We start from the raw sequence: 26,540 nt of genomic DNA, 5'->3' as shown, positions 1-26,540 counted from the left end.
CTTCATATGCCCCCAGCCCATCATGCAGACAACAGAGAAAACAAAGTGGATTTTTAATAATGAATTGCATGGGGAGAGGGAATAGGGAGCTCTGTCACACTGGTTGGGGTGCAGCGAAGCCTGCTATACAAACAACTGTTGCACTCCTGCTGCTTGGTGACGCAGCCTTTTTGGTAGCTGCCAGTGCCTTCTTCCTTGGATATCTCAACAAGTGTTTTGGAAGAAGTCTCACCTTGCAGCTTGGCTAAGATGTATTTAAAACCCTAAATACTCTCAATCACATTGTTTTTGAACCATGAAAGATGAAATTCCTGGACAGCTTTGGAAACACCAAATAAGCTCAAGAAGATGCAGGTTTTTTGGAGGATTTTGGTCCAGCTGTTGCAAGAGTTCACAAAGTAAACATATCATTCCTCTACCACCACCAATGGGGTATGGTTGATGTTCCAGATGATGGTGGTCACGATTTGATTCTGTGGGTCCACAATAAAGTCCTCCAGGATGTACATCGAGTGAGCAATGTTGACAAGAAACAGTCGCTCTGCCTATTGGGAGTCTCTGGGACGGAAGCTTCTAGTCAAGTGTGCCCTCTCAGTGTATTACATCTTTTGTCCAGACATGTTTATGACAGGAATTCAGGTGCCCTTGCAAGAAGTCAGTGAACACTTGGTCCCAGGAACTTCAGGGCATGCCCTGGCCCAGGAAATACTTCATCATTATCCCTCCTGGGGTAGTGTCCAGCATCTGGGCAGTGACAGGGTAGCAGATCCTTTCTTCCCCAGTAGTATGAGGGGGATGGGGAATGACTCAAAGTCTCCACATGCCTGCCAGGCTCCCCGGCTCATTTACCATCTTATCACATTCAAGTGACCACTTCTACCATTACACTGGATTGTACCATCTGATATTTTAATATTCGTTTATGCTATAACTCTCTCCCTGCCCCCTAAACCTCAAGTGTTTACTTTCTCTTTCTGATGATGATATTAAAAAGAGATGAGACGATGCCATGCATGGTGCACATGCCAGCAAGTCCCAGCACATGAGAGGCTAGACAGGAGGATGGCAAGTTCAAGGTCAGGCTTGGCTACACAGCAAGATTCTGTCTCAGAAAACTATGAACTAGATATGTAGTTCAGCGATAGAACTCTGCCAAATATGTACAAAACTCTGTATTCAACCTCTAGAAGTAGCTCCTCAACCAAGGTAAGAAAAATACGGGTGAGGGGAAGAGAAATAGAGAGGGGAAGAGAAAGGGAGGGAGGAGGAGGGGAGGGGAAGAGAGACTGGATAAACACTTAAATATACACTTTGTTCACAATCAAGGTACTACTACTTAGAAAATATACATCTACTACAAAATCTTTTTAAAATGATTAATATGGTTATAATGCTAAGTACCATGTAATTGATTTTATGATATGCCTCATACACATTTTCAAAGGCAGGGTTGATTTAATCCCTCTATAATTAAGAAGAAAAAGATTTTAAGTGTAAGTACTTATATAAATATGCATTGACATAATCCTATACACATGCACATATATTTACAAAGCAGATTAGATGAATATGCATCAAAATGTTAATGATCATTTCTAAGTAGTAAGATTTTAAGTACTTTATTTTCTATTTTCTACTTGTCTCAGTTTCCATTAAATAAGCAAATTAGAAACAAAATTAACAGAGTTAACATGGTCAAGTCTCCTGATTATTTGAGCACTGAAAGCATGTGTTTAGTTAATATTCTTGCCTTGGAAGAGACAAATGTGTATATGCAAAACACCATCACCTGCCCTGAGCACAAGCACTTGTTCAAGTGAGTCGGCCTCTGCTCTATCTACCTTCTGCAAACTGGGCTGAAATTTTCAGTTAGAAAAGTAGTTTGTTTTTTTTTTTCCTACTTTTCTTCTTCCTCATTTGTGGTATTGGGGTTTGAACCAAAGACCTCATGCATGCTAGATAAGCATTCTTCCACTTCAGAAAATTCTAGCTTTATACTTTCTCTACTTTCTACATCCCAATGATATTCCATTCTGAATGCTTAATAAAAAGAAGAAGGAAAAGGAAGAGATTCAAAGACTGGTTGCTATATCTTAGTAAACAATTAAGGCCCCAAAAGAAGAATTCTTCCTGACAGACTAGGCAGCACTAAAACTACAAGGAAGTTATGAAGAAGTAAACTATATGAACTATTAAATAATCTAAATTAGGCCCTATAAATTATATAGCTTATGGTCACTTTGGAAAATGAAAGCTCATTTTTAAATACAGTTTTTCCTTAGAAACAAGTATATAATAAAATTTATTAAGCCGGGCGCCGGTGGCTCACGCCTGTAATCCTAGCTACTCAGGAGGCTGAGATTGAGGATCGCGGTTCAAAGCCAGCCTGGGCAGGAAAGTCTGTGAAACTCTTATCTCCAATAAACCACCAGAAAACCAGAAGTGGTGCTGTAGCTCAAGTGATAGAGCGCTACCCTTGAGCTGAAGAGCTGAGGGACAGTGCCCAGGCCCAGAGTTCAAACCCTACGACCAACAAAAACAAAACAAAACAAAAAACCATTTATTATATAAATGTAATGTTGCTATATATAGTACAAACCAAGAAAAGAAAAAAACAAAATCATACTCCAGCATATTAGTGAAAATTCTAAATATTTTAAAATATTAAGAGAGTAATACATGGGGCCAGAGGCCTTACACATACCACATTTGCGTGGTATGTGTAAGGCCCAGAATTCAATCTCTATTACCATTTGAAAGAAGAGGAGAGGAAAAGAGAGGAAAGGAGGGAAGGGGAAGGGAGTGAAAAGGGGAGAGGGGTGAGGGGAGAGGGGAGGGAGAGAGGAACTCTAGGAATTCAAAGTTGGTTCAACATTAGGAAATAATGAATTGATTGTTATTTCATTAATACAATTAAATTTATAGATACTTTAGTCTTAATGCTAAGTCTTTTAAAATACAGAAGAAACAGACAAGACATGGGCATTCACTATCTCATTAATTATTCAACAATGTATCTGAGGTATGATTAACCAATACATTAGATAAGTCAGAATAGTAAGAGATACTTAACAAAAAATTCATAATGTATCAAATTTATATATAAAAGGTTTTAAGCTCTCTCAAAAGATTACACAGAAGTTGAGCTAACTGGAAATATAGCCTTATTTTTGTAGAGTGTAACTCGATATCCTAAATAAATTTGTAAATTTAAAACAACATTAATAAAAAATACAAAGAAGCATTTTTGTGGAATCACATAAGACATATCATATAAACACAAATGTGTGAAATACTACATGTGAAAACATGAAGGAGGGCTGGGAAGGTGGCTCAGTGGTAGCGTGCTTGCCTTGCATGCATGAGGCCCTGTGTTGGATCGATTCCTCAGCACTATAAAAAGAAAAAGCCAGAAGTGGTGTTATGGCTCAAGTGGTAAAATACTAGCCTTGAGCTGAAGAGCTGAGGGACAGTGCCCAGGCCCAGAACCAACACACACACACACACACACACACACACACACACACACACACACACACACACACACCCCAGAAAGAAAGAAGGAAGGAAGGAAGGAAGGAAGGAAGGAAGGAAGGAAGGAAGGAAGGAAGGAAGGAAGGAAGGAAGGGAGGGAAAGAAAACATGAAGGAGAAAATTACTAAAGGAAAATAGATATGTTAAACATTAAAATACAATATACAGACTAAATATGGTCCTAGCTTATAAAGGGTCAAATGAACAAAAAGTACAGGTATTCATCTAAATATATACGATTTTAGTACATGACAACTAGATCTCAAATCACTGTGGAAAAGATACTTTTAAATTATGGTGTTAGAACAATGTCTTCATAACTACATTTTTAGTCAATGAAACATCATATATAAAGACTGCAGTACTACAATACTACAATGGAACTGAATAATCTCTGACTAGTGAGATAGCTGTTGTAAGCCAACTGCAATACATTACTTATATGTATGTTGTAACATTGCTGGAAACATACTTATTGCACTGGCAGTGACACAAAAGTGTACCACATACATTTTGTAGAGTATATACTTCTTGGTAATGAAAATAACAACCATGTTACTGGTTATGCATTTAGGATGCTATCCCTCTTGTCATTATTTAAAGTATATGTCTACTTATGAAAAGTTTGTATTAAGCTTGTTATGTAAGTTTATATTATGAACTTGTTATATGTTTATATTAAGCCATGGAGACAGGCTCAGATATCTCATCTTCATTGTTTTCTTGATTACACCAATGGAACCATGTTCAGTGATTGGCCTTGACCATCTCAGTTTATATAAGCACATGCTAGATAATCACACAATGAGGAAATTAAGTAATAATGTGTTTCTCAGAATGTAATCCTTGTTAAGTGATGCATGACTATATTTGGAGAAGAACAAAATCAGAGCCATGCTTTATACCATACACAAGAAAAAACACTAAACAGATCACGTACCTAAACAGAGAAAATGAAATCATGAAAGCACTACAAAAAACAAAAAACAAAACCTACAGGCCAACTGTTTCCTTAACTTTGATATAGGAAAGGACTTTCTAGTTATGGCTCAAAAGCCAGACCCAGGGTCAGGTATATAGTAGTGCATGCCTGAAATCATAGCTCCTTGGGAAGTGGACATAGGAGGATCAAGATGCCAAGACAGCTCAGACAAAATGTTAGCAAGCTCTTATCTCAAAAACAAATGGGCTGTGGAGGCATACTCCTGCGGTTCCAGCAACCTGGGAGGTAAAAGAAGATTACGGCTCAAGCCTAGCCTAGGAAAAGCACAGATTCTACCAGATAAAAACAAAAGGAGAGGGGTGTGGTTCAAGTAGTACACCATTAGCTTAGGAAGCAAAGTTCCTAGGATCAATCTCCACTGCTTGGGAAAGGGAGATACAGAAGGAAGAGAAACAAGATCCAATAAAACACTAATAAATCTAAACACATAAGAATTTTTTTTTTTTTGTCAGTTCCAAAACTCTGGGCCTGAGCACTGTCCCTCAGCTCTTCAGCTCAAGGGTAGCACTCTACCACTTGAGCTACAGCACCACTTCTGGTTTTCTGGTAGTTTATTGGAGATAAGAGTTTCACGGACTTTCCTGCCCGGACTGGCTTTGAACCACGATACTCAGATCTCAGCCTCCTGAGTAGCTAGGATTACAGGCGTGAGCCACCGGCGCCGGGCTTAAACACATAAGAATTTTAACCACTATGAAATTAAAAGACAGTTAACCAAGGCAAAATAATTCCAGTATATAACTGGCATAAGGAGTTAACATCCCCTATACGTAAAGAATTAGCAAAGACCAAAGGAAGCAAGACAGAAAAATAGGCAAGACATACGCAGACAAGTGATAAACTAAACAGGTTCACTGAGTGTTCTACATTGCTGATAGGAATACAAGCTAACACAATCCTCATAGAAACAGGTCTGGTAGCATCTTTCAAAATTACATGTATGTTTGCCTTTTGAGCTAACAATCACTCTGCTAGAAATCCTTGAAGTTATTTCTCCAGCAATTTGAAATTGTATAGTCTTACATGGGAATTCTTATCACAGCATTATTTATCTTTATAAAATACCAGACACCATTTACATACATATCAATTTGTTGTGCAGCCATGCAATAATGAGAGGGCCACAGTGTAACAAAGGAGAACCCCTGTGAACTGATGGGGTCATTTCCAGAAGAGTTGTCAATTTTTTTTAAAGTTTGAAAAGTCTAAATGTATTGATAGCTTATAATCTTTTAGTAATATACACACACATACAACACATGTACATACACATGTACACACAGACATAGAAAAGGTAAACTTAGTATTAATGAGATAAATAGGAATAGGATAAACACTTCTCTGAGTAAGCTTTTGCATACCGTTCTGACTTCTGAATTATGTTAAATGTTCCAACAAACTTAAAAAAAAAGAAAGATCAACAAGTAGACAGCTAACATAACATGCCAATAGAAAAAAGAAACTAATAACCAAACTTTATGTCCAAAATATAATGGAATTGGGCAGAGGTACAACCTAAGAACCAAAACAAATTCTGAAGAGAGTATTTAATCTATATGTCCTCAAACTGCACACTGCTAAAACTCCAAATACAGACTACTCTTTTATTTTATTTTATTTTTTTTGGGGGGGGGGGGGGGATGTTCAGTCATGGGCCTGAACTCTGGGCCTGGGCGCTGTCCCTCAGCTCTTCAGCTCAAGGCTAGCGCTCTACCACTTGAGCCACAGCACCACTTCCGGCTTTTTTCTTTATGCTTATGTGGTGCTGAGGAATCAAACCCAGGGCCTTAAGCATGCAAGGCAAGCACTCTACCACTGAGCCATCTTCCCAACCCATACAGGCTACTTTTTAACAGAAGTATGAACTATTAAATAATTCTGAAATCATATGCTGCATTTTTTAAGGACTGGAAAGAAAACAAATATAAATAGTAAGAGCTAAGTTTCTCATGGTAAAAGAAGAAAATTATTAAACATAGTTTAAGAGAAAAGACAGAATGTATGTACCCTGTGGTGGTTCTGGATAGTGCTGGACTTTATCAATTTAAGGCACCATTTTTGTTATAGGTAGGTAGATATATCTATACATATACATGTAAACATATGGTGAGCAGGTAAGCACAAGTGTTCAGGTTATCTGTGAATGTATATACAGGTTGCATACTGTCCTAATAATGCCTAGAGAAACAATAACTCCGTAGTAGCAACGAACACACTCAAAGCCTAAATCTTGGTTTCTAAAATGTCCTCTCCAATAAAACACCAGCACTCCTTGGAAAACTAAATCATTCTATAGCTGCAATGGGGAAGTTACAGGATGAATCGGGAACATACTCTGTTGCCAGTACTCAAAGGAAGAGGGGGTCAAGACAGAAAAGCCAGCTCGAAAGAATTCCCTCTGGCCAAAACTGGAAAGATGTGAGAAAGTAAACAATACTCCAAAAGAAAATAATTACAATCTGTTCAATAAAACAAGAATCTTCAAGCAGGGCAGCAGTAAGTCACACCTGTAATCCTAGCTACTCAGGAGGCAGAGACATGGGAATCATGATTGAAACCTTCCATGGCAAGAAAGTCCACTGAGATTCTTTTTCGGGGGTGGGAGGGGGGCTGGGGGAGGGGGGCTGGGGGGGAGGGTCTGGTCGTGGGGCCTGAATTTCTGGGCCTGGGCGCTGTCCCTCAGCTCTTCAATTCAAGGCTAGCACTCTACCACTTGAACCACAGCTCCACTTCTGGCTTTTTTCTTTTTGCTTATGTGGTGCTGAGGAATCCAACCTCAGGCATGCAAGGCAAGCACTCTACCACTGAGCCAACATGCAGGCCCTGAGTTCAAGGCCCAGGACCTCTACACACACACACACACACACACACACACACACACACACACACACACACACACACACACACACACACACACACACACACACACACACACACACACACACACACACACACACACACACACACACACACACACACACACACACACACACCAAAAAGACTTGAAGTAGTAGACTTGAAGTAGAAGCAGGAAAAAAAGGTCTTTCTTAGAGTAGAAACTCAATTTATCGATCCAGGAGTAATGATGAAATTATTTAGAAATCATGATCATATTTAATAGTGTCAAAGTGTCATTCCAGAAGACACATATTAATTTTTAAAAACAAGATTTTTTTCTACTGTTTTTGCAGATTTCCTATAAACTGTATTAAAATAAACTAACAAAACTGTTTCACAGAAATTTTAATTTCTCTTGGCTCTCCATAATATTGGACAGGAAAGCCAGTTTTTAAAACTCCATTTGCTGCATCTCATGTGACTGACAGGAGAATGGGTACTTCCCAACCTAGCAGTGATGCATGGTCAGGAAGCTAGCCCATTTCTTCAGTTGTTAACAGGCTCCCATGGACTGAGACACTTCAAGACCCAGTGCCACACATTGATTTGGGAGACTTGCACTTGACCATTGATAGTTGAGCTTCCTCATTCATACTTTGATTTGGTACATCTACAAGTGAACTATCCCTATCTGGTTTACCTAGAATACCTTCTTATGTACCCTCACCTCTCTTTTTATGGATTCAGCCACAGAAAGTTATGACACATATAATTTCCATATGTGTAAACTCATCAAGCTCAGAGGACAAAATGATGACATGGCTAATATTTACTGAGTGATTTTTATTGCCAGACTCTAGGTTTCACAGAATTCTCATGATAAAACTGACAAAGACATCTTTATCTTTTGACTTGGTGAAGAGTTTTGCTTTTAACTTCTATAGAAGTTCATCTGTTGACTAACAGAGAATGACAGAAAATCATGGCATCTCATGCCCACATTTCCTAGGACAAAGTAAATTTTCTTAAGCTACTTTTAAGGTAGTCTACAAAATGATCTCTTGAAAAACTAAAGTACTGCTGGGTGCTGATGGTGCACACCTGTAATCCTAGTTACCCAGGAGGCTGAGATGTGAGGATTGTGGTTTGAAGCCAGCCCAGGGAAGAAAAGTCCCTGTGAGACTCTTATCTCCAGTAATCCATTCAAAAACCAGAAGTGGCACTGTGGCTCAAGTAGTAGAGTGCTAGCCTTGAGCACAGAGGGTTGGGGATAGTACCCAGGCCCTGAGTTCAAGCCCAGAACCAGAAAATAAATAAATAAAGCATTTGTTGATATGGTGCTCTGATTCTTTTGTTTAAAAACAGTAAAGCAAACGAAATGTTTATGATCTCAGTGACTTATCTTATCCTTGTTCAGTCTTCTTCAGCAGGGTAACTACTAATTCTAATCTGCTGGTTCATCAGAATGTGTTTAGATCAGATGCACTGCCTACACCTGCAGCTCATATCGATGACAATAACCCACAGTGCTTTATCATTCAGATGTTTTTTTGGGGGGATGGTGGTAAGGAAAAATGAAGGATGGTACAAGTGGGGCATTACTTGAATTTGAACTCAGGGCACTATAATTGCTAGGCAGGCACTCTACCATTTGAGCCACACTCACAGGCCTGATGATGATGATTGTATTATTTTTCCCATAGAGTCTCTTGTTTTGCCTGGGGCTAGTCTTTAGGACTCCTATGTAGCTGGGGCTACAGATGTGAACCACCATATACCTGGCTTGTTGAAGGAAGGGTCTTGTAAATTTTTGCCCAGCCTGACCAGGAACTGTGACTTTTCAATCTCTAGTTCCCATATAGCTGGGATTACAGGTACAACCGATACACCAGACCCTCCAGTAAGATTTTTAAAGTTACACAATATAAATCCACTAAACAAATATCAGAAACAAATCCATATAAAGCCACAGCTCACTGCATCTTAAAGCCTGAGTGATGCCATGATTCTCTACAGCCTTCGTCTGATGGAAAAGTTCTCATCTCAAGTGCCTGGCATTCCGCAAACAGATGAAGGGAGAAGAAACAGCCCTGGAGAGTAAAATTAATTCTCGGAGGATAGGAAATTTTTTACTTACTTCTGTATTATTATAGAAATTCTTATTCTGCCTAAGGAGAACTTCTTGATAACATAAGTCAATATTTATACCAATTACACATTCCCTCTCCCCGCAAAATGCATAAAAGTTAACAAAAGTTAATAGGAAACAGCTTAAAATACTAAACTCTACCAAAGTTTTCTAATTTACATTTTAAAAAGTTCTTAGTACTATAAAAATACAGCTCCCCACCCCTGTAAAAAATTTTACTTACAAGTTTTTGTATTTCACATAAAATTCCTCAACTTCTACCTCCTCTCCAGATTCCTTCTGCAACAAAAGAAAAATTCAGGTACACACTTAAAACCATGTACTTCAATATTTCCAAAGCAATTGTCTGCTCCCATAGGAAAAAGAAACATCCCAAGAAGAGCAGCACAGGGCCTCTGTGGAAAAAAGATGGTTAGGCTGTGAGCTGCAGGAGGCCTGTGGATAAAGACTGACGTGCTCAGGCCCATGCATGTGTGTACTCGATGTGCTCCAGCTTCTGAGACATGAATCACTTTAACTCCTCCCTAACCACATGCAGCTTCATTCACAACAACCTGACCCCAAATCTGGCTTTCTGCCAAACCCACAGTGTTAAGTAGACGCCAAGTGTACCATTTTCTCAGGCAGCAGCCAATTAGCAACTGCTCTCCTGAATGCCATATGTATTATTTTTGGCTGCCTCATGGCAACTTTACATTGTGAGCTTTGTAATGTTTTAAAATATTTAAAAGACATTTATTTCTCCATATAGTTAATAACTCTAAACAAGAAATCATATAAAACTAAATCATGTTCTTATGCTGTAATTTCAGTGGATGACTATTCATAGTTTTAGTTTTACTCAATGGCACAATTAAAATCTCTCAGACAAGATGTCTCACATACATAGCAGCCAAATAAAATTAACACTTCAAATGCTACATTTAGGTAAGGTTAAAGTTACAATGCATATCAGCCAAATGAATCGTTCAGTGGTAAGACTATCCTTAACATCTCCTTTGTACCTTCTCTACTACATGTGGAAGATAACATTTATGTGATATTTTAGACATCTCTTTCTCTTTTGGTTATAGGCTATTAAGCAAGTCATACTATATATTTTTTTTTCTGAAGAACATCAAATCAATATAAACACCCCTTACAGATGTTTCAAGACTGCTTTTATACTCATACAAGAGCCCCCAAGTCTGTCATGGGGCCATACATGAGTGCTACATTGCTTCATACATAGATGCTTCAAAGAAAATTAAGGCAAGCAGGAGCATGGCAAAGAGCAAATAAAAAAACCAAAGACTTCCAACTGGCACAGACCTTTCAAAAGTACTCTGATTTCCCTCAATCTATAATCTTCAAGCTATTACAAAAGAAGGCCAACAGACACTTATCCTCTATTGTCACTGCTTTTAATTTTGGTACCCTAAGTCTTGTATATACATTTATCTGATTTGGAGACGGGATGAGGAATCACAAAATGGTGAGACAAAAGACAAAAGGTGAGCCAATGCAACAGCATACCCACAAGACGTTGTGTTGCAATGAACTTTGCAACTTGGGGGAAGGAGGGAAAGTGGGATAAAATGAGGAAGGAGTAACAGTTTGTCAAGAAATGTATTCATTACCTTACTTATGTAACTGTAACCCCTCTGTACATCATCTTTATAATAACATAAAATTTTAAAAATAGGAACAGTACAAAAAAAGTATTTCTATCATTAAACCTAAATTTTAAACACATTTTTTACACCTATTTGCAGATCACCAATAAGAAGTATGGACAGTCAGGAACAGATCAATACATGGTCTGACCTGCTTGTGTCCTAATGGACATAAGAAAGGTCCAAAGTACATAGAAGCTTTGGGGGTGGGGCGGGGGTCATGGGGCTTGCACTCTGGGCCTGAGCACTGAGCTCTTCAGTTCAAAGTGAGCTCTACCACTCGAGCCACAGTGCTACTTCTGGTTTTCTGGTGGTTAATTGAAGCCCAGGCTAGCTTTGAACAGCAATCCTCAGATCTCAGCCTCCTGAGTAAGCTAGGATTGCAGGAGTGAGGCACCGGTGACTGGTTCATAGAAGCTTTTTAATGGTACCAGTTCAGGAGCTTGAACTCGAGGTCTGGGCACTGTCCCTGAGCCTTTCTTTGCTCAAGTCTACCTCTTGAGCCATGACTTCACTTTCACCATTTTGCTGGTTAATTGGAGGAAGGAGGCTCATAGAATTTCTTGTCTGGGTTAGCCCTGAACTGCAATCCTCAAGTTTCACCCTCCTAAATAGCTAGAATTACAGGCATGAACCACGTATGCCTGGCTACAGAAGCTTTTAAAGTTTCTGTATGCAGAACACAACCCATGTTAAAAGACTTAGTTATCCAAAATGTAACAAACAAACAACAGCTTCATTCCTCCAAGAGCCAACTATATAACCTGGAATTCATTTATAAAAGTTACAATCAATTCAAATGACAATCCATACGAGGCTCACCCTACATTTCCCCATTCTATTCCCATTTAAAAATGTTTTCTTTATACAAAGGCAAAGACAAGGTAATAGACAACCACACAAAACTGCAAGATTAGATCTTTAGTGCTTCGCATAGCTAGCAGAACATTCAAACTGAAAATGAATCTGAAGTATCTGAACTTTTACTCTTCTAATAGAAGCTATGTTTTTCCATTCTGAGTTTTTCAAAATGATGCACCTTTTAGATGGTGTTAAGACAACAATTATTTCTATGCTCTACTACTTCTTCTGATTTCCTTCTTTGTTATCTTTCTTCCATATTGTCCTTTTTCATTTAGTTCTAAACATCCTCACTGTTCCAGAATTCTTTTATTTTTTACTCATTATTGTAAAAGTGATGAACAGGGGGGTTATATTTACATAAGTAATGAATACATTTCTTTTTAAACATTGATACCCCATTCCTCATTTTCTCCCATTTACACCTCCCTACTTCTCTCTTCCCCAGTTGTATAGTTCATTTCCAACATAGTATTAAATGAGTATCACTGTTACATTAGATCATCTTTTATCCTGTTGTTTCTGTGATTTCCTTTCCCTTCCAAAGACCAGGTAATCATATACAAGACAAAGGCTAAAGAAAACTAAAACAGAAAAAAAATAGAAATAGCTGCATACAGAATCTAGTAAGAACCTCTAGTTTCTAATTTTTGGAGTTCATGTTGATACACTTCATTATATATGGTCCTATGCACTTAGCTATTGGGCTATTGAGATCTCCTGTTAGGAATATCATAGACATATTCTAGTTATTACAAATAAGGGAAACTATGAAACCTACTTTTTGGGGGTCTGGCTTACTTTGCTTAATATAAATATTTCCAGGTCTTTCCATTTCCTTACAAATAGAGCAATGCCATTCTTTCTGACAGAAGTATAGACCTCCATTGTGTATATATTCTACATTTTCTTCATCCATGCATCTACTGAGAGACATCTGGGTTGGTTCCATATCTTAGCTATGGTAAAAAATGCTGCAATGAACATGGTTGTGTTGGTAACTTTAGTGTGGCCTTGTCTGTGATCATTTGGGTAAATGCCCAGGAGTGGGATTGCAGGGTCATTGGGGAGCTTTATGTTTAGTCTTTTGAGGAACCTCCATACTGTTTTCCAGAGTGGTGGAACAAGTTTACACTCCCATCAACAGTGTAGTAGTGTTCCCTTTTGGTTACATCCCTGCCAGCATCTATTGTTATTAGAGTTCTTGATAATGGCCATTCTAACTGAGATAAGGTGGAATCTCAATGTTGTTTTGATTTGCATTTCTTTTATGCCAGAGATGTTGAGCATTTCTTCATGTATCTATTAGCTATCTTATTTTCTTTCAGACAAGTCTCCCTTTAAATCTTTAGCCCACTTGTTAATGGTTTTTTTTCTTTGGGGATTTGTTTGGGGAGATTTCATATTTTGAGCTCTAAGTATATTTTAAATATAAGGCCTTTGTCTGTTGTATGGCTAGTTAAGATCTTCTCCCAGTCTGTGGGCTTTCTATTTATCTTGCTAGCTATGTCCTTTGCCATACAAAAGCTCTGTAGTTTCATGCAATCCCATTTATCCGACCATTCTTTGATTTGTTGTGTTTCTGGGTCTTTATTAAGAAAATTTTGACCATGGAGTCAAGTGGCACAATCGGTTAGTGCGCGGTACTTATAAGAAAGTTTTGACCTGTGCCAAGGAGGCCTAGCGTTTCCCCTATTTCTTCCTGTAATATTTTCAGGGTTTCTGCTTTTACCTTGAAGTCTTTCATCCGTCTGGAATTGATTTTGGTACAGGGTGATATATAAGGATTTAACTTCCGTTTTCTACATGTGTTTAGCCAATTCTTCAACATGTGTTGAAGAGTTTGTCTTTCATCCTGTTTTATTTTAGCTCCTTTACCACAGATTAGGTGGCCATAAGTCTGTGGGTTCAACTTCCAGGTCTTCAGTTCTAGTCCAATGATCCTCAGACTTTTTCTGGTGCCAGTACCATGCTGTTTTTATTACTAGGGCTTTGTAGTAGAGTTTGAAGTCTGGTATTGATACTCTTCCAGCACTGTTCTTCCTGCTAAGGACTGTCCCAGAATTCTAAGTGGCACATACACACAAAAAAATCTCCCAACAGCTGAGATAGCTTTCATCCTATTTCAACTCTGTTCCCAGAAAACTCTGACTCATAACTCTCTGTCCCTAACTCTTATTATACCCATGTTTGTCATGATCAGCTCTCCTCGGGGAACCTGCTGTGAAAATCCTAAAGAAAGGGTCTAGAGGTGTCTAGAAGAACAGACTATGTTTTAAAACCTCACTCAGAAGTGGTGCAAAATTGTCTCCTGTATTTTTTGAATATAATACTATATTTGGTTAACTAACTATGATATAAGATAATCATCTTTTTTGCTGTAGAACTACAGAGCTGTTTTTAACCTTTTTCTCTCATCGTGCTGTCTGCTTTTGCTTTATTGATAGTAAAATAATGAAAATAATTGTTGAGACTTTATGAACCCTCTGAAGAATCAAGTATTCATTAAATGGCATAGACATTCGGATAAACCTTCAACACCCCACAGTGCCTTATTTTCAGAAAGCATTTTACAATATATATACCCAATGATAATAGTTAAAACACTAAGTTACATACATCCACAAATTTATATCTTGGACAGTTGCCATTAAATCTGAGATTTCTTTCAGTAGTTTCATTTGTTTTTTCACTAGACTACAAAACTAGGAGAAGATTTCTTTTCACTAGACTCCAAAACTAGACTAGGGATATCTTTATAATTCATATGAAATGTAAACTTCCAAACATTTTAAGTCACATTTGTCCCACTACTCATGTGCACCAGAACTCTTGATCAGGCAATAAATTGACTGGTCCATTCACATGACTAATGACAATCCTATACTTTGAAATGGTTCCTTTCCTAAGTATTCTATTACTAACTTCAGTAGTCTCATGGACATACAAAGCTAAATCACATTGAAAAAAAAAGAAAGAAAATGATTGTTAAGTAACACACAAAAGAATGAAACACAAAAGAATGAAAAACACCTCAATCACAATTTATTTGGGGAGAAAATAAGTGTGATGTGATAATAAATAGAATAAGAAGTTTTGCCTAAACTTGTACTTTTTTTAAACTGCTGTATTCAACTGAGGAGAATTGAGACACATAATCTTTGGGTTTAAAATAAATTCTTAAAAGAGAAAATGAAGAATCTTAAAAAATACACTTAGAAGTTGTCTGTAAACAATTTCTAACCTGATCCAAAAAGGATTTGAATTGCTCTCTAAAGATAGATGGCTCAGCTAGGCTCTGTGGCTCATACCTGTAATCCTAGCTATTCAAGAGAGTGAGATGTGAAGATCAAGGTTCAAAGCCAGCCTGGGCAGGAAAGTTTGTGAGACTCTTAGCTCCAATTAGTCACTGAAAAAGCAGGAAGTGGAGCTAAGGATCCAATGATAGAGTGCAGCCTTGAACAAAAGGAACCCAGGGGATTGCCCAGGCCCAGAATTCAAGCACCAGGCCTGGCAAAAAAAAAAAAAAAGATGGCTCATAGCAGCAAGGGTTAAGACTAAACTAAATCTAGAAACTAGAAAAGAAAAGAAGTAACTTTTATGTGATCCAAATATCAATTCTCACATATATATTTGTGCCTTAAAATTCAATATACATTCCAACTATAGTCCTTCTACTGGGTCTCATGTACACTAACTTGGATTTAGAACAATACATAAATATCTGAACCATCCCCACTAAACTAGAAGTGGTGAATTAGTAGGGCCCTGCTAGGAGGTTTTGTTGTTGCTGCTGTTGTGCAGGGATTAAACTCTGGGCCTGGATGCTATCCTTGAGCTTTTGTGCTCAAAACTAGCACTCTACCTACTATTTGAGCCACACCTCCACTTCTGATTGTTTTGATGCTTAATTGGAGATAAGAGTCTTACAGACTTTCCTTTTCAAAATGGCTTCAAACTTTCAAAGTGTTACCCTCGGATCTCAGCCTCCTGAGTAGCTAGGATTGCAGGCATGAGCCATAAGTCATCAGGCTCAGAGGAGTTTGAAACAATGTCACCACTTAGGTACAGCACAAATGCCCATTGATTTGAAAACCACTGAAGTCCAACTGTGTGTTAGTACCTACTAGACAGGCTCAGAGAACTTATAGCCAGTTTCTGCTGTCCTGCCAGGGAGTGGGGAGAAACACCTTCTCCACAGCTAGTTCTTAAATTATTCATGGTAAAATGAAACAGACCAGCAGGCATAGCTAGAATCCACAGGAAAAAGAAATCTCAAATTTCCCTTTGTTTCTGTTTTCAATACTTTCCACCAGTGTTTTTAAAGCTGATTAAAAAAAAATGTTTTGGGAATATTAGCAGTTGACTAAGTACCAATTCATGTTTAGTATCTTCTACTGGACTTTTATTGCCCTTTAAGAAATACTAGGTAATACACAACAATTCTATGAGCAACACTCCTCTTCTTCTAAGCCATACCACAAGGCACATAACCCTTTCCAGAGTAAAGGTTCCACTATGTCTCAGTATTCTCAAATTCATAAAATCAATCAATATTCTACCTTCATATATAGAGTGATTTTTAATGTCTTAAGATAAATCAGATCATCAGTAAATGGTAATAATACTCATTCCTGAAACACTGGCACCTGTCTAGGAAGGAGGTAAAAGGGGGTAGAAAGCCTTAGAGTAGGCAAAACAGAAAGAAAAACCAATGTCCTACATAATGTGTAGTCTGAGTAGCTCTGAATAACAGAACTAATTATAATATGCAACCCCCAAACCTGCTGAGCATTCTGGCTGAAGTACTATCAATTGAACGAAAATTAGTATATCCCATCCAAACGACATGCTATTTACTCAAACAAGTCATTTCAATTCAGTGAAGAGGATTATTCTTTAAAGCATGTCAAGTATTTAAATTTTACCTTATATCTACAATTCACAAATTAATGGTTCTAGAGCTATTAGAATGATAAAAATAAAACCTATCTAATGAATTAAATAGTACTCATTTCTGCTTAGACAGGTGGGAAATTTGGCTGAGATTTTTATTATGTAATCATCAGGGCAAATATCTTCACATTCAAAATCAACAGATAACCATCTATACACCTACCTCCACACTGAATTTCAAACTACATTGACCTGTTGCTCCCAATTATTTTCACAGAGACTTGGATGTATAAACTGGTAAAAATCCATACCTTGTATCATACAATTATATGGAACAAAGTCACACCATTTACTGTTGATTCAACGACATTTTCAAGAATTATTTGAATAACGAAAGTTTCCTATTTGATAACCCTGAGATCTCACTTTCAGTCCCCTAATTCCTCAGTTCCTCATTTCTCACACAGGGAAATTATGTTTTATATAATTTGACACTGATTTCATGTTAAAACAAATAGTCATGCACTGTTGGCTCATGCCTATAATCCCAGCTACTCTCAGGTTGCTGAGATCTGAGAATCACAGTTAGAATCCAGTGTAGAATGGAAAGTCCTAGAATCCAGCGTAGAATGGAAAGTCCATGAGACTCTTATCTCCAATTAACCACCCAAAATTTAGAAAAAGAGCTGTGGCTCAAGTAGTGGAGCACTAACCTTAAGCACAAAAGTCACAGAATCCAGTGTGTGTGTACATGTACACATTTACATACACATATACACATACAAATACACAAACAACAAGCTGTACTTCCATGTACTTCCCCTCACTTTGAAAGCCCATTTAAAACAAACAAAAAAACTGCGAGCATGATTGATTCAAGGGGAGAAAAAAACATACATATGCAAAGAGACTACTTTCTAGATATATTTTTATTCAAAAAGGCAATGTCATTTTCCCAAACTGGACAAGAAGGCAGTTAATTGGGATGAAAAGAATTTTCACAGCAAAAAGAAAACACAGAATCAGTCACTCTAATTCTCCACTCAATGATGTGGCTATATGGCTACCAACAGGTATACATGGCTAACGTGTGCAGAACATGAACTTTGAAAAGTAAATCATACTCTCTTCAAAATTATACTGATAACTGCCCTATATATTCCACCTTTGTGTGGGAAATACAGATATTTTAACTGTATATAAAAATGTTAGAAAATATATGAGAAAACATTTACTTGCCCAAATAATAAACCTTTTCCTTTCAAAGACAGATAAGAGGTAAATGCATGACTTTGATCTTTGTGCAAATTTTTGTGAAAAAGGTAGCCTGTAACTCTGAAACTTCTATATATTTCTTTGGTGACTCCTCAGTTCCTTGTCACCTCCAAATGAAATAATAAAGAACCATACATTTTAATTTCATTGCTTAATATATTTTAACTTCATTTGGGATCAAATATCCCCCAAATATATATTAGATTAGCAAATGGGACTAGAAATGTCACAATGTTTTGCAAAAATGGAATCTTAAAAAGGAAATTACAATACAACAATCCTAAAAGAGTCACACATACACAACAAATTTTATCATTCCAAGTGGTGCTCACCTGCTTTTTCACTGACCGACTGCTCATAATCTTTTCTACCACTGGGCCTTCTGCATCAACAGATTCCTGAAGAAAAAAATAAATAAAGTGATGTATATCTATTCAATAGAAAACATCTGACCTTATACGACATAAGCAAACAATTATTCCCCTTTGCCACTACCTCCATACCCTCTAAATCACTAGGTACAAAGTCAATGACTAAAACACTAAAAGTTCATTCTACAGAAAAGCAAGAGGAAGAGCAGTGCTTCTGACTTCATAATTATGTGGTTAATTACGTACACTAGCATGGGTCCATCAAGCCAGAGAGCATTCAAAAATTACAGCTGCTAAGAGAAAATATTCTCTGCATGATAGCAGTAAAAAAAAAATATAACTTTCCTTCAGCTATACCCATGGGGTAAATATACTCATCACTTTGTTATTGTAGGCAGCGTTTATCTATGGAGGTCACATCAAACATTACACAACAATTTAACATAGCACAAATTACCAAATAAAACACAAAGCTGCATTTAATGTACTTTTTCAATGGGTTACCAGTTTGTTAACCAAAGTACAGTAATAGTTAGAAAAGAGCATTATTAAAAATCTTCATGATAATCAATCCTACATTACTACCCTTATTTTATACAAACTATTTTATCCATCATTTACATTGCATGGAGAATAAAGTGTGCCCTGCTGTGTACTACAAGGCAGTAATTTCATAAAGGGGTTCTTATGGTGCCAAACAGCAGGAGATGAGCTTGAGTGGTTTATTAAAGTCCCAGAAGCTACAGTACTGAATTCTCAGAGGTAAATTCAGCTGCCTCATATTCTAGCACTGACTCTTCCTCAGCACAGACCATTAATTCTCCAAAATTGTGTCAAATTACATATCACAGGCTTATATAAAAATAAATTTCAGTGAACAGGGCTTTTTAAAAGATACTTCTAAACAACTAATTTCCCTTAGCACATTAGCCAACATTAGATGAACGTCCCCTGTTGAAAGTCCAATGCTGCCATTGAATGATCCAGGGCTAGCTATAAAATTTCCAGACTATCTTTTAAAAATGTCTGTGAGAACTGGGCATAGGGTAGCTCACACCTGTAATCCTAGCTACTCAAGAGACTGAAATCTAAGTATCACAGTTTGAAGCCAGCCCAGGCCAGAAAGCCTGTGAGACTCTTAACTACCAAAAAAGGCAGAAGTAGACCTGTGACTACTTATACTCTACTTCTGTGGTACAGTGTTAGCTTTGAGCAAAAAAGCTCAGGGACAGCACCCAGTCCCTGAGTTCAAGCCCAGGAATGGCACAAAAATTATTTAAAAAAAAAAAGTCCCTGTGAATTACTCTGGATCAAGCTGCTGACCTGCTGCTCAGACTGTGAGGTATTAGAGGGTGAGTCTCTTCCAGCAGCATCTGCATCATCTGCCTCCTCATCAGAAATCTTGAACTCCAAGTCTTCAGTGTACCGCTTTCTCTTCACCTGCCTGCTGGATCGTCTCTTCTAAAACAACACAAAGTGGGTTTTACAAAGCAATTTTTGAGGCTCTGAAACATGATGCAGAATGGTAAGATATATTTTAATCTCAAAGAATACATGAAATTTCTGGAAATAGAGTGCAAAGATCATTGTGGCAAGTACATAATGAAAACAGTTGTGGATCCTGGGATGACTATCACTCTGTCATTCCCAGTTATGTGCCCTTCCACAGGAAAATGTATGCAGCAACAAGCCACGGAGCCAGAGTATCCATCAGAAATGACAGAATACTAGAACTAGCCAATGAATCTATAGAGGTTCATTATACTCTTCTACTTCTATGTGGCAGCATATTTTTCACATAAAAAGTAAAAAAAGGTGGGTGGATTAGAAAATAATTTGCAAATTATAAGGTTCTACACAAATATTGGTACATTATTTTCTAAGGCACTGAAAGATATTTCAGAAGATACTCACAGAAAGACATTTCATTTAAAAGTTGTTGCAATTTAATTTGGTCCTAAAAGAAATGGGCTAATTTTTTTTGAAGGGCTGACAAAATTCATAATGAATAAAAAATATTTTAATTTTTTAACATCGTAACTTTTACTTTGCTGGTTAAAATGTAAAAGATTGGTAATATTGGGTATCAGTAGGGCTATTGGCAAAATGTGCATTTTTATAATCCTGTGGTGGTCAAAATATAACCAGTAATGCCTTCTGTTGGACAACGTGGTCATTTATATCAATATTTAAAACATATCAGCTCCTTAACCCAGCAGTTGCACTTCATAAGCTACCCATAATATTTGGGGAATATGTGTAAAAAATGTAAGATAAAAAAAGACAGAGACGATAAAAAGAAGAGAAAGAAGGGAAAGGAAGGTAATGAAGAAGAAGGGAGGGAGAAAAAAAGTGGGGAGAGGAAAAGAGACAAGTTAAATTGTTTGATTCTATTTAAGACAAAAAGAAGTTTAGGCATTTAGATGTATAGACTGTTAATACACACATATAGATAAAAAGAAGCATGCCTTGTCTACTATTCTATGCTTCACCAAGCATTTGCTTAAAAAAAAAAAAAGACATGAGCATGCTTTCAGCAACAGAAAAAAATAATTGAAAAGATACACGAATTACTGACAGGTATTAATTCTGGAGAAAAGAGTGAACAGAGCAGAGCAGGGCTTGCATTTTATTTTGGTCTTAAACATTTTGAAAATTTCTGAAGATATTAAGTGTTGAAAGATAAAATTCACAAGGAAATAAGAAAGAACAGAGAAAAGTATCATTTTATACAAATCTTTTTAAGAATTATGAGGGAGGGGATAAAATGTCTGACAAGAAATGTACTCACTACCTATTGTATGTATGCAACCCAGTTGTATATCACCTTGACAATAAAATTAAATTTAAAAAAGAATTATGAAATAAATTTTATAGCTGGTCAGTGAGGCAGAGAGAGGATATCTCAGGATAGTACCAACACAATCCCACCAGTTTCTCCTAATGGGTGATACTTGATGGGTACATATTTATGCATATATGTATTTATTCATTTATCGGCATGAGTCCTGGAGCTAGACCTCAGGGCCTGGTACTGTTCCTAAGCTTTTTATACCCAAGGATAGGACTCTACCACTTAAGCCACAGCTCAACTTCCAGCTTTTAGTACTTAACTGGAAATAAGAGACTCATAGACTTTGCTGCCTAGACTGTCTTTGAACCTCAATTCTCAGATCTCAGCCTCCTGAGTAGCTAGTATTACAGGAGTGAGTCACTGACACTTGGATAATATTTGATGGATTTTTAACCTTTGTACACTCCAGTCTGAGGAACAGATACAAATTCCATATAAATGTCAAATAAGATTGTTCAAGATTGGAAGCACCCAGTCCTACAAATTCATGGCAGCGGAGGGATAGGGTACCTTTCTGACACAAAACTATTTGGGACTAATGTTTTATTAGCAGATTTCCTAGTGGTCTCAACCAGAGGGAGTAGTGATACAGGCCAGAGGTTTCTCCACATTCCTCCTCTCCAAGACAGGTGGTACAGAAACCCGTGGGAGGTTGTACCATCTGGACCCTTTCCTATGTCAAAGGAGTCAGTTTTACCTTGTGAGCCCTAGGACTGAATGTTCCTGTTTGAACTTTCCCTGATTCTTGTATGGGCTTAAATGAGTTCCTTAAATGTGGACCTCAGTTTCCTGTTCTATAGAATGGGGTTAATGATAGTACTACCCTCATACAAATAATGTGATGATCACTTAAGGGAATTCATTCAAAGCATTGTGTATTGCAATTAATAGGATTAGAGTCATCATTAATCAGCTCCAGTTTTCCAAAGAAAAATGGCCCAGTTATCTTGCACAGCTTCCCTTCTCTTTCCAAAGCTGACCTACTTACTCCTGCTTCCAGGCCTACTTTACCATCCCTCACATCTGGACGGCCAATTTCTTTAAAACCTAAAGGGCTATTATGAAGAACAATGTTTTAATTTTGTGAAATTTAGCCCAATATTTGTATTCCATCTAATGTATCAATTTAAATTAAAATGGATTAATTTATATTTCCATCTTTATGCCATTACCGTAGGAGGGACGTGCTACTAATGATCCATCTGTGATGTTTTATCAGGCTTCCATGCTTGAGGCCACAATGTCAAAGTATTCTTCCACCATAAGTAACGAGACAGGGTCTGGACACAGTCTAAGACAAATTCACTTTACATTAAACCCCATTCCATTATTAAAGAAATGTTCCAGTACAATAAAATGGGGTCTTATTTAAAAAAAAAAAAACAACCCTATGTATTAGTGAATGACTTTTGTCATCTGTGTTTCTTGTCTTAAATCAACTTTGTGATATAACTTTGTGCAATGCTGATGGGGTTGGTAGTAGGTACAAGGTCATATCACAAATGTTAAAAATATAAAGCTTAAATTTGATTGCCCAAAATTTTTTAAGTATTTCATGGTTTCTTTCCTTTGTATATAATTATTAAAAATCATTTGAGCATCAAAATTCCTTTTAAAAATTTTCCAATATAAAGTTATTCATTATATACTGTTTAAATCATGAGGTAGAATATTATTCAAAAGAATTCTGTGGATCTAAATTCAATGTTAGAATTGCATTTAAACCACAAGCCAGAAATTGTGAGGTGACACTGAAATAATAAATCAGCTTTTTAAAACTTGGTTTGTTTTGTAAAAGATACTTTGAGTTAAACTAGGTGTACAGAACGGAAGATTGAAATGTGTCTCCATGATCTATCTCCTTGGTGTAGTACCTTGTAAACAGTTTTGAGTTACTTAAAATTATACATCTTTTGTGTTTGGAAACTAATTACAAAATTGAAAGATTTTTGCTCTAAGCCCTTCATGAATGTATTACAGGAAGAAACATAACAAACAAGCAGTCAGTATCACTTCCTGCACCAAAGATGACGGGAAATCACAAACTTCAAAATCATCTCTCTTTGTATGGCTCTTCATGTTAGCTACAAAGCCCAGAACACTCACACACTAGTCAATCAGAAAGCAAGCAAAGTTTAACAAATTATTACTTTTCTGTAACTGACATGCAGAAGATAAAGGGGGGAAGCCCTAATATTTCATAAAGTCCATTTGAATCTGACTTAACAAATAGACTTTTTAAAACCAGTTAGTCTTGTAAAAGACTAACAGCATTTCCTATTATTGCCATAAGTCTTACTTTACGCAAATACAAATTAGGAGAAACATTCTTGAGCATAAAATAAAACCCAAAATCATTAAAAGACTTCAATTTCAGATTCCTTAAATAATTACAAAAGATACCTACTTGCTTTCCTAGAATTTTTTTCACTGACATATGATGAAAAGAAATTATTTAATTAACACATACTGTAGAAAAACAAGCAATCATTCACATTCTCTCTCCATTTTTCCCCATCTCAGGTCCTGAGCTTAGGTCATTGTGTGAAGTTACAGATGTCAAGGAGCTGTACTCAAAACAAATCCCAAAACAAATCTGCAGCTCTTTAGACTAAAGATACATAGTGCTGGCTGCCTATTCTAGTGGGATGCCTCAGAAACCACTCCCTCAGACGTCATCCTCACAAGTTACACTCCCAGCCACCCCCAGTGGACCAGATTGGCCTCTTTCCAGAGAATCTAACAAGGAAATCATGTTTAACTGTCACATGTAAGAATCTTTCTCAGTCCAATCAGTGAAGACAGCATGCCTTTCAAACCGGGAACCTGTATTTATAAAGCACGTTTCAGGGCTAATTCTTCAACTTATTCCTGTAAAATTCTCTAAAATGCAGAAGAATCTAATGCTAGAAAACTCTGCACAGTTGGTAGAAATTTTACTTTGCATGACTACATCTCCTTATCTATCAGAAGTCAAAAAACACTAAGACAAGTTATGTATTGTTCTGTTTTTGGCTTTTTGTTTGCTTGTTTATTTTTGTTGGTCCTGGGGCTTGATCTCAGGACCTGGGCACTTACCCTGAGGTTTTTTTGTTCAAGGCTAGTGCTCTACTACTTTGACAGCCAGCTCTACTTCTGGATTTTTAGGTGGCTTTGAACTTCAAATTCTCAGCTCTCAGCCTCCTGAGTAGTTAGGATTTCAGGTATGAACTACCAACTCCTATATATTGGTGTTTTGTTTTGTTGTCGGTTGTGGGGCCTGAGTGCTGTCCCTCAGCTCTTCAGCTCAAGGCTAGTCTTCACCACTTCAGCCACAGGCCACTTCTGGCTTTTTCTGCTTAAGTGGGGTTGAGGAATCAAACCAAGGGTTTCATGCATGCAAAGCAAACACTCTACCACTGAGCCACCTTCCCAGCCCCATATTTTGGTTTTATAATCTGAAAAATCAAAGTTGCCAAGCAACCAAATTTCGGAAGAATTGAAAAATGTGAATGAAGCTTTAAATGAACCAATACAGTATATTAACAGTGTTAAACCAAACATGTAAAACATGGAGATACAAATTTATAAAAACAAAAATGGTTCTTTTCCTTTCTTAATTATGAAATAAAAGATGGCAAAACCATCTCTAGTTAGGAACTTAATTCCAGGTTGGTTTCCCCCAGCTCTCATCATGAAGGATATAATGTTCCAGGTGAAAGTAAGGACAGTCTCACAAGTATCTCTATAACAAAGCTGGAGGAGGTCTAGTGTGCTTTACATATGTGGCTAACGTTACCATGCTACACATCCAAAGCTCAGGAATAGAATAATGGCATTACCTGAACACCTGGGTCTTCATCTTCTTCAGGAGCAGGAGATGGTGGGGGTGTTTTGTCCAAGTCTGAATTTTCAGAACCTTCTGTTTTTCCCTTGTTGACCTTTTTCTTCAAAGCACTTGCATCTGAATCAGGTTTCTTATTACTAGAATTCAAGGTATACCACTTAGTGTTCAGTTCTTAATGTGGTTTTTTACATTTCCCAAAATTTCTATTTCCCATATTAATAGTCCTAGATTGTCTATGACAATGGATAAGTCCAGGTGTGCTGGACTTATAATTCAATGGTCAAAAAAATTTAAGTTTCTAGCTCAAATTCATATGGATGACCTTTAGTAAATTTCTGGCCTAAATTATAATAAAAGGGTATGCAAAACCTCTAATGCCACACATAGTACATTTGTTTAAAACCACTACCAACCCACAAAACCATGCAAAATCAAACTAAGAAGTAATATTACTCTAAGTTTCAAAGGTATTGTACAAAGCCCTTTTAAAAAGATGTCCAAGAAAAAAAATAATATAATGATCCATAACATTATATCTCTTGGGATAGTTTCACATACTTCCAATGAAGTCTTTTAAAAAACACACACGCAAAAACCTGTAGTGCTAAGTGCCCCATTCTGTACTTATCCAATTGCATTTTTATCATACTTAGAATCATTTAATTTAAAAAAACAATTCCAGAAATATATAATTTTACTTAATGTTTGTTTTTAGTTAAAAATAAGTGGATATATTTTCTTTTGGAGTATTGTCACAATCTCTTATCCCCAAACAGTCCTGGAGAGTGAACCTAGCACTCTGTACTTTCTAGGTAAGCACTTTACCACTAGGCTACATCTCAAGCTCCACAATTAGCTTTTCCTCCCATTCACTGCCCCCCAAAAAGCTAGGTCTCTGAAATACAAATAGCAAATCAACCCCACTAATTAAAGCATATTTTTTCCAAGTATTTTGCTGACAAACATTAACAGGATTTGAATGATCCATTAAGACAAAAGGCATAAATGCACTGTAACAACAACAACAAAATTTTTTAAAACTTTATCAGCACCTTTAGAACCTTGGCTTGACATTCTGTTAGAATGTGCACTTGTGTTACCCAAGACTTTTTAACATCAATTACCATTTGCTATATGACTCTGAAAATATTTCAAGTATAGAAACCATTATTTTTCTAGTTCTAGGGAGCCTCAACTCTAATTCTCACAGTAAAATACATATTAAAATATTAAATTTACTTATTGAAGTTTGTAAATTCCCAGAAAAATACCATAGCC

At 37.0% G+C, this 26,540-nt stretch overlaps 1 protein-coding gene and 1 pseudogene across 3 annotated transcripts in view; both read right to left on the bottom strand.

The window, feature by feature from the left end:
• The window catches only part of Chd7 (chromodomain helicase DNA binding protein 7), a 214,988-nt gene that overhangs the window by 59,288 nt on the left and 129,160 nt on the right, over window positions 1-26,540 (bottom strand). For all 3 annotated transcript variants that reach the window (XM_042666031.1, XM_042666047.1, XM_042666039.1), the window contains exons 4-7: window positions 25,258-25,399; window positions 19,906-20,043; window positions 18,544-18,609; window positions 9,748-9,803 (exon numbers count right to left, since the gene is read on the bottom strand). In XM_042666031.1, the coding sequence (XP_042521965.1) occupies window positions 9,748-9,803; window positions 18,544-18,609; window positions 19,906-20,043; window positions 25,258-25,399 (402 nt within the window). The remainder of the gene's footprint in view (window positions 1-9,747; window positions 9,804-18,543; window positions 18,610-19,905; window positions 20,044-25,257; window positions 25,400-26,540) is intronic.
• Window positions 95-717, bottom strand: LOC122095504 (annotated as a pseudogene).

The sequence above is a fragment of the Dipodomys spectabilis genome, unplaced genomic scaffold, assembly GCF_019054845.1.
Source record: "Dipodomys spectabilis isolate Male_0828 unplaced genomic scaffold, ASM1905484v1 ptg000015l, whole genome shotgun sequence".
Taxonomy (NCBI): domain Eukaryota; kingdom Metazoa; phylum Chordata; class Mammalia; order Rodentia; family Heteromyidae; genus Dipodomys; species Dipodomys spectabilis.
This window is presented reverse-complemented; position numbering and strand designations above follow the sequence as displayed.